Source organism: Tupaia chinensis, unplaced genomic scaffold (genome assembly GCF_000334495.1).
Source record: "Tupaia chinensis unplaced genomic scaffold, TupChi_1.0 Scaffold000438_1, whole genome shotgun sequence".
Taxonomy (NCBI): domain Eukaryota; kingdom Metazoa; phylum Chordata; class Mammalia; order Scandentia; family Tupaiidae; genus Tupaia; species Tupaia belangeri.
The window spans coordinates 665,966-675,168 of NW_006159943.1; the positions used below are offsets into that span (position 1 = coordinate 665,966).

The 9,203-nt window shown below is 53.6% G+C and overlaps 1 protein-coding gene across 1 annotated transcript in view; it reads right to left on the reverse strand.

Moving 5' to 3' along the window:
• The window catches only part of SMG5 (SMG5 nonsense mediated mRNA decay factor), a gene marked incomplete at its 5' end in the record, with an annotated part of 25,932 nt that overhangs the window by 11,015 nt on the left and 5,714 nt on the right, over positions 1 to 9,203 (reverse strand). Inside the window, 7 exon segments of the mRNA XM_027774473.1 lie at positions 1,786 to 1,961; positions 4,338 to 4,937; positions 5,082 to 5,219; positions 6,012 to 6,220; positions 6,546 to 6,614; positions 6,701 to 6,826; positions 9,136 to 9,203. Of these exon segments, the coding sequence (XP_027630274.1) occupies positions 1,786 to 1,961; positions 4,338 to 4,937; positions 5,082 to 5,219; positions 6,012 to 6,220; positions 6,546 to 6,614; positions 6,701 to 6,826; positions 9,136 to 9,203 (1,386 nt within the window).

Below are 9,203 nucleotides of genomic sequence, written 5' to 3' on the forward strand. Positions count from 1 at the left end.
GGAAATGGGTGCTGGTCCTATGAGGGAGGGAGAAGGGGCCAAGGAGCCTTGCCGAACTCGCTCAGTCGCTTGGCTGCATCATCCAAAGAGGAGAGGGCCAGCGGGTGGCGTGGATCCAAAAAGGCCAATTCCACAGTTTGAGTCCCAGAGCCAGTGACTTGAAAATCATACCAGGGGCTGTCAGGTGGCGTTCTGATTAAAGGCGCTGGACTCCCACATGGCCGATCATGGTTCAAGTCCTGGACCTGGTGCCTTCCCTCTCTCTGTCTCTCTCTGGTCAAATTGGAAAATAATAATAACAATAAAGTTAAAATAAAATAATTATTTTTTAAAAATTAAAAATAAAAGGGTCAAAATAAATAAATAAATAAATAAAAATAAAAGGGTCAGCAGGTGCTATGGAGGCTAAGGTGCTGGACTCCCATATGACCAACCACGGTTCAAGTCCCAGACCTGGTGGCTTACTTTATCGCTCTCTCTCTCTCTGTATATCTCTCTGAGGTGGCATGATGGTTGAGGACGTTGGACTCCCATATGACCAACTGTGGTTCGAGTCCCTGGTGTGGTGGTTTGCTCTCTCTTTCTCTCTCTCCCTCTCTCTGGTCAAATTAAAATAAATAAATAAAGTTCAATTAAAAAAAGAAAAGAAAAGAAAAAAGAAAACCATACCAGGCATGTATGTGTGCCCAAAATCCCGACAGGAGATTGGAGAGGAAGGGACTGAGTGTAGCCACCCAGGAGGGGATTTCTCACTTTCCCTGTTTCTGTGTGTCTCTCTCTCTGGAGAGCACATGCGTCCTATGGCAAAAACTTAAAAACCATTTAAAAAGGAGAGAAGGTAAAGGAGGCTGGTAAGGAAGCTGGGGGAGGGCTGTGGTGTGGAGACCCTGCCAAGGATGCCTGTCTCTGTCATGACAGAAATGAACTTTGAGGGAAGAAGGAGAAGGCAGTGAGACACAGGAAGGGCTTCCCAGACCTTGGTGGTGGGGGAAGCTGGTGGCTGGGGCATGTGGAGCTTCTCTTCCCAGCCCGCCACATGCCCCAGCAGGACAGTTCCGGGGACGCACACAGCCTCTCCACCTTCCCCGCACCTCCACCACGAGTGAGGCCTGAGTAACAGCATCACAGACCCAGCACACACCCCAGCGTGCGCCTGCCCGGACCCGGACCCTCTCACCCAGGGCAAGGAGGACCCAGAGCAGGGCAGGTGTGCTACTAGAAGAAAACATTGAACAGTGGCCATCGTCCAGGAAGCAGAGGCTCAAAATCAGGACGGTGGAGCGGGAGAAGGCACAGAAAAAAAATATGCATGCTGGGAAAAACCATGCTACAAGCTGTAATGATATACAATGATTACAAAAAAATTTGTTTCTAAATTGGGACTCTAAGCCTGAGGAAACGCTCCACACACTTCCAGGGTGGGCAGCTGACACCGCTGCCCCTGCTGCCTCTCAGGGAGCCATCACCCCACCCGAGCACCTCCACGACCCTCTCCTGAGGCCGCCATCTCCCCAGACTCCACTCTGTGCTATCAGGCTTGGTCCGTGAGCACACTGGTGCTGCCATTCCTCACGGCACGGGTACTCTGCCTGGGGCAGGGGACCTGAAGTGGAATACTAGAACATGCAGCTCTCTCACTGTCGCTGGCCTCTGGCCCTGAGGGCAAAGGCCAGGCCTGACCCTTCCCTGGCACAAGGACGCAGCCGGCCCAGTGCCTGGCAACAACGGTGCCCGTTGCCCCATCTGAGGGATTCCGGGCCCGGCAGGGCTGGAGGAGTGACACACCTGCGCACACACGACGATGAGGTCGGGGTTGGTCCGCAGCCAGTCCAGGAAGACTTTCACGGCGGGAAGCAGGCCTTCGGCCACCAGGACCTGCAGCTTCTCCTGGACGCTGCGCTCGTTCCGACAGGAGCGCCCGCTGGACTCACTCCCCTCCGACTCGGAGCATTCCTCAGAGGCTGGGGGGCGGGGTGAGTGGAGGACAGGAAACTGGGATGACCGACTAGCAGGGACTTGACGACAGGCCTGGTGCTCCCACCCCTCCTGGGCCCCTCCCAGGAATTCTGACACCAAAGAGGTGGAGATTTCACTTACAGGCCCCTGACAATTTTTCCAGGCCCACTAAATACTTATTTTTAAACCAACAGCATGGTCCCCTTTAAATACAATTCTTTCAGATTCGAGTTCATCTGTGAGGCAGTAAAAAGGCATTTCAAAAAGCTCCTAGATAAACGGAATTGGGGCTGGTCTCGTAGCCCAGGGGGTTAAGGAAGCCTGATCCCACATGGATGATCACAGTTCAAATTCTAGATCCAGCGGCTTGAGAAACACACTGGATATGTGCGTGCACATGCTCTAATTCCAACAAGATACAGCGTATCCATGCCATTGAGGGGTGATTTCCCCTTCTCTTTCTCTGGCAAATGGAGGAGAAAAACAAAAGGAAAAAAGTGGAATTAATACACTAGCTTATTTTAGTGCAAAAATTAAATCCATGCAGTTTTTTCCTAATACTCATTTTCAACGAACGTTTAGAAAAACTTCACATATATCCTACAGCTATAACTAGGCAGATCTTTATGAAGGCAGAGCAGACAGTGAAGGGAGCCGTAAGGGAGAGAGAAGAGGGCGCAGAGCTGAAGAGTCACACCCAACTCCCAGCTGTCTCCTCTGGCAGGACAGTGGGCGGCTCCCTTCCCGCTGAGCACCAGCTTCTTACGTCTTAGGGACAGCAGAGAGAGACGGCTGGAGACTGCGACAGTGCATGTGGCCACAGGAGCCCACTGGAAGTACATCTCCCTTAGCCCTAAAGGAGTCCCAAACCAAGGGCCTCTGAAGCTAAAATCTAGGGGGTAAGAATTCACCACGGGCCCGTCAGGGGGGCTGCAGTTTTTCATAACATCCAGGCAGGTACGGGATAGGCAGCTGGGTCCCACATGGCTGGTTATGTGGTTTGAGTCCCGAACCCAGAGGCTTAAAAGACATGCCAGCAGGACCAGCAGATGGCATAATAGTTACATGCTGGACTCCCACATAGTCAACCACAGTTCAAGTCCTAGACCCGACAGTTTAAAACTCATGGGGGGTGGGGTGGGGTGGCAGACGGTGTAGTGGTTAGGGTGTTGGACTCCCACATGGCTGACCTCAGTTTGATTCCTGGACCTGGCCACTTGTTTTCTCACTTTCCTGCTCGCTCGCTCTCTCTTACTCTGTCCCTCTCTGGTCAAATTAAAATAAAGGAATAAAGTTAAATAAAAAATACTTCTTAGAGGGGGAAAAACCCTCACACCAGGTGTGTGTATATGCATGCCCAAAATCTCAAAGGAGACTGAAGAAGAGATTGAGGGACGGTCACCTCCCTGGGGGGAGGGGTGGTTTCTGGCTTTCTGTCTCTCCGGTGAGTGCGTACACCCTGTAGCAAAAATCTCTCTTAAAAAAATCAAAAGGAAACGATGCCAGGTCTATGCCCAGAATCCTGAGAGGATGGAGAAGGGATGACAGCATGGCCATCCCCTTTGGAGGAGGATTTCCCTACCCCCTGCTTTTTTTCCCCCAAATAATTATTTTATTTAACTTTCTTTATTTAAATTTGACCGGGGGGGGGAGGAGGGAGAAAGTGAGAAAGCAAGCTAGGTCCGGGACTCAAACCATGGTCAGCCATGTGGGAGTCGGGCGCCCTTCACCATGCCACCCGCTGGCCCCAATCCCTGCCTCTTTCTGACATGCAAACTTACCCTATAGCAAACTAAAAAAAAAAAAAAAAGAAGATCAGATGACAGACTTGGCACGAAGAGTAAAGAAGCATGTTCCAGACAAAGGCAACATATATACAAAGTCGGGAAGCAAAAGACAGCATTTAGGAAGGCAGTCATCTACCGTAAGACTGCTCCAAAAGTCAGACAGGACAACGCCCAGGGCCTGGCACACCGGGGCTGTGCAGTGCGAACTGCCACATGTGGGCCCCTACAGGCAAGAGCCTCTGGAGAGAGCTCTCACTCCAGTCCACCTGCCTTAGGGGGACTGTCAGGGACCCTGAGGTGACACAGAGGAGGACGCTGTGACGACAACTGGTGTGTGGGACAGAAGCCCCAAGCCCGCAGAGCGGGATGGAGAGGAAGAGAAGACCCAGAATGAGACTAGAGCTGGGAAGGAGGAGGTGAGCAGCAGCGGATCCTCAGACAGAGCTCAAGGGCTACGCTACGGACAGAGGGCCGAGGGCCGAGGCGTGGGCAGCAGGAGACAGGCGTGCACTCGCGAGGAAGCGGCCTCTCCAGGTAAGCACCCACGCTAAGGAGGTGTGGAGCCAGCGGGATGATGAGGAACAGCCCCAGTACCTGGCTCCGAGGGCTTGTCCACGTCGCCGTTGACACAGGGCCTGTGGCTGGCCAGGCTGTGCGACTCGGTGCTGGGCTGGAGGAGCAGGTTGCTGAAGGTGGGGGCCAGTCGAAAGCAGCGCTTGGTCTGGAACATCTGGGTGGACATGGCTTGCAGGTTGCTGGCAATGCTAGCCTCACTGGGGCCCAGCGGGCCATTGAGGGCATCAGGGGCCTCGGACCTGGCCCGAGGCGGCTCTGGAACTGGGGACCGTGTCCCCTCCTCACCCTCCATATCTTCCAGGTCTGACCTGGACTCCTGGCTGTTCATCTCTGAGTCTGTCTCGGCATCAAAGGCCGTTCCCCCACCTTCGAGACTCTTGTCAGAGCCACTGTCCGAGCCCTCACTGGCTCGGGCCGAGTCATGGCTTGAGTCCGATTCAAAGCCTTCACTCAGGTCACTGTCGTCACCAGCTTTAGGTGGGTGGCGCCGGCGGCGGGGGCAGGAGAGGCGGGAGAACTTACGGCTTTTCTTGCTCTCACCAGCTGGGGGTGCTGTGGGAGGAGGCTCGGGATCCGGCCCCTCCTCCTTCTCCAGGGGTTCCTTGGACTCGGGTTCATCTGTGGGAAGGGAGAGCGAGGTGGAGTCCACGGAAAAACTGGGGCCCCAGTTGCTCTCCTACCCTGTCACCCCACTGGGTCAGTGTCCCTTTGAGTCTCCCACCCCACACCAACCCTTCCACAGCCAGGACCTCCCGCTCCTACCAGTGCCATCGCTCTGGAATGCCGGGACGGGGTTCTCGCCCTCCTCCAGCTCGGCCTGCAGCCGTATGTTGACGTGATTGACGAGATGGGAGAAGAGGGCCAGGGTGAAGGCAATGGCTGCACTGTACTGCTTGGACCCTGGCAGAAGAGCCAGCCTCAGGGCCCGGGCTCTGCTGGAGAGCAGGCGCCCCCAATTCCATCCTCGGCACCTGCCCTCGATTCCCTCAGGCTCAGCTGCCCCCAAAGCGTCTTCTAAGGTAGAAATGACTTGGCCGGTCTCTGCGTCACAGACCGCCTACAGTCCGGGATGTGCCCGGGGCTCCCTCTGGTCCTCTCTCTTCCACCCTGGCTGAGGCTCCTCCCCTGCCCCCACCCCTTGTCCACCTAGTTCTGCCTACATCTCTGCCAGAAAGCTCTCTGGAACCGCCCACGTGCCCCGACTCCAGTGGGGCCCGAATTCTATCTGGATCATCAGCTATGCATCCCCAGGACCAGCCCATGACATAATGGTTACGTCATGGGACTCCCACACCTGGAGACTAGAAACTCGTACCAGGCGCATATGCATGCATGCCCAAGATCCCAAGAGAAGAATGGAGAAGGGATTGTAGTGTGGCCATCCCCCCATGATATCTCGCTTGCTGTCTCTCTGGCGAGCAAAAATCTCTTAACAGCAGCAAAAAAAGAATCGCAGCCCTGGTCTCTGCACGTGTGGGGAGGCGGGAGGACAGCAGGGTGGAGTTAGGGCTGCTGTCTGTGCATTCATCAGGAGCTCCTGAGGGCAGGCTTCCTCGGCCCTCACTCTCCCGCCAAGCAGAGACATGGGTAGTAAAGGGGTTGCTGTGGAAGCTGATGAATGAGGAGCTCCAGAAAAGGCTGGTGAGGCTCCCGGAAGCCAGCGGCAGAGGAAAGAGGAGTGTGGAATGTTACCTGCCCTCTTCAAGCTGTGTACGCCCATGAGACAGATGATGACCATCTGGAAGATGAGGAGGTCTGGCAGGAAAGCGTATCCGCTCTCATACTCCTCCTCCTCCTCGCTGGCCAGGCTGAGGTTGGGAGACGAGGGCAGGTAGAAGAGGCAGAGGTTGAAGTCCTCCAGGACTGACTGGCACAGTGAGGTCAGCTCCGAGTCCACGCTCCTGTGAAAGCAGGAGTTACAGGGCAGGTAGGTCAGTGACAGGGCGGGAAGGCCGAGAGTGGAGAATACAGAAAAGACCAAGCGATCCTCAGAGCGGGGGCTCCCCACTCAGTCACTCCTGCTTTGACACCTGTGCCAGAGGGTGAGGTGCTGCAAGCGGGTGAGCATGGAACTCTGGGGCATGACAGTGACGCATACCGAGGAGGGTCTACCTGGCGAGAGAACGTCTAACCGCGGCAGAATTCAACAGTGTGTTCCCACGAGTCCCCTCACACAGGCGCTGCCACAGCCAGGGCTCATGGGACAGCCGTCACCCATACCCTCACCTGCTTTTGGGCTGCAGAAGGCTTTGCAGATACATGAAGTTCACCAGCAACCTCTTAATGTCTTTACACCTGAAAAGAGGGGAGCCCACAGTTCACGCTGAATGGCCCCAGGGCCCTGCTGCGCCAACCGCAGAAAGACCCACAGGCCCGCTCACCGCTTCTTGCTGGGAGACAGTTTCCGGGTCTCACACTTCTTTAGCTGGTGGTACATCTTAGCTGCTTTGTCATACAGCCGCTTGAGGTTCCCATACGCCCCCTCAAAGGACACTTCTGACTGGATGCTGAGGGAGACACAGAGGTGGCCACTGAGCCTTGGCGAAGGGAAAGGGGGACACGGCTGTGCTGAGCATAGAAAGCGACATCGCCGGCAGGGACAGGCTGCCGGCCACCTCCTGGGGAGCCTCCCGGCCCCATCAAGGACAGCACAGCAGCTTCCAGATTCACCAGCGTGAAGATGGTGTCTTTTTCTTCTTTACATCTAGAAAAGGGGACGGTGAGTCCCACACCATGTTACCAACGTATCTTAGTTACCGAACTTCAAGTACATCATCCTTCAACTTTACATCAGCACAGAGCACTTTGTAATAGATGGCATTCAAGCAGCAGCTAGTGCTAGGATATTCTCACGCACTATTAATATTTACATGCGTTTTAGGAGTGTTAATTCACCCGACACTCCAACTAAAACAGGTATGGTCCTCACTGTGTCAGGAACCATCCAGACTTACAGGTGAGGAAAACAGCCTGCCAGCCAGGACAGAGAGGGGGCAGTGCCCAGTCTCCAACCACACCAATGAGCTTAGCACCACATGGCACTTCGTGTCTGTGCGTGGCTTGCTTTTTTTTCTTTTTTCTTTTCTTTTCTTTTTTTTTCTTTTTTTAAGTTTTTGCTATAGGGCATGTACACTTGCCAGAGAGAGAGAGAAAGTGAGAGAGGCTGGCAAGTAACATGTTGGTTAAAGGTACTGGACTGCCACATGGCTGACCATGGTTCGAGTCCCGGACCTGGAGGCTTGCTTATTCACTTTCCCTCTCTCTCTTTCTCTCTCTCTCTCACTCTCTGTCCCTCTCTGGTCAAATTGAAATGAATAAATAAGTTAAATAAAATAATTCTTAAAAAGAAAAAAGAGAGAGAGCAGGACCAGCAGGTGGCATGGTGGTTAAGGCGCTGGACACTCCCACATGGCTAACTATGGTTTGAGTCCCAGACCTGGTGGCTTGCTTTCTCGCCTCCCTCCCCCTTCTCTGTGTCTCTCTCTGGTCAGATTTAAAAAAACAAGTGAATGGATAAATAAAATTAAATAAATTTTTTTTTTAAGTTTTAAAAAAAAGAAAGAGAAAGAGAAAAAGTGAGAAATCACCCCCTAGGGGGATTTTCATACTACAATCCCTTCTCCTTCATTCTCTTCAGGACTTTGGGCTGCACACATGACCAGTATGACTTTCAAGCTGTCGAGTCCATAACTCGAACCATGCAATCAGCCACGTGGAATCTAGCTGCCTTGACACCACCATCAGTTGGCCTGTATCTGTTTTCATAATTAAAAGTTGTTTCTTTTTTCTTTTTTTATGGAAAAGTTTTTGTTATAGGGCGCGTATGCTCGCCAGGAAGACAGAGAGAGACAGAGAAAAAGAAAGCGAGAAATCACCCCCCGGGGGGATGGCCACACCGCAATCCCTTCTCCTCCATTCTCCTCTCAGGATCTTGGGCACACACGCACACACGCCTGGCGTGAGTTTTAAGCCACTGGGTCTGGGACGTGAACCGTGGTCGACTACATGGGAGTCCAGTGACACAGCCATTACGCTGACTGCTGGTCCCATTTGACTAAAATTATTAACTTCTGTTATTTTTTTTGGAGTGGTTTTTGCTATAGGGCACATGTGCTTGCCAGAAAGACAGAGAGAGACAGAGAAAAAGAAAGCGAGAAATCACCCCCCGGGGGGATGGCCACACCGCAATCCCTTCTCCTCCATTCTCCTCTCAGGATCTTGGGCACACACGCACACATGCCCAGAGTGAGTTTAAGCCACCGGGTCTGAGACTCGAACTATGGTCAACTACGGGGGAGTCCAGCGACATAGCCATTATGCCAACTGCTGGTCCCTTAAAAAGTTTCTAAAACACAAGATATGAGTGCCAGCAGGTGGCGTGGTGGTGAAGGCACTGGTTCCAGGCCAGCAGGTTCTTCTACCGGGAGGAAGAGACCACACAGGGTGGGAGGGGACCCAGAAGAGCCCACCTTCCAGGAGTGTTAGCCTTCCAACAGGCTGAACAGCAATGAATGACCCTGGACAATGCCATGGGGCGAAGAAGTGTCCCATGAGCCCCGCCCAAAGGCAAACCACAGACCAGAATAGAATTGATCTTCGGGAAGACAGCAATCCTGGGTTTCGCATGAGATGGACAGCTGGAAAGCCATGTGGCTCTAGGAAAAGCAGCAGGATTATGTCCGGGGCTCCTGAGTAAGGGACCCCTCTATCTCGCTCGGTCGGGAGCTGGAGAAGCAAGGGAGGGAAGACAGAAAACGACGCACGCAGTGATGACACGGCGTGAAGGCAGGCCGGGAAGGGGCTGGCGCACACTCACCAGCGCAGGTAGCAGTACATGGCTTCCACGTTGTAGTACTTGCTGCCCGCAAGGGTGCCCAGCTGGTT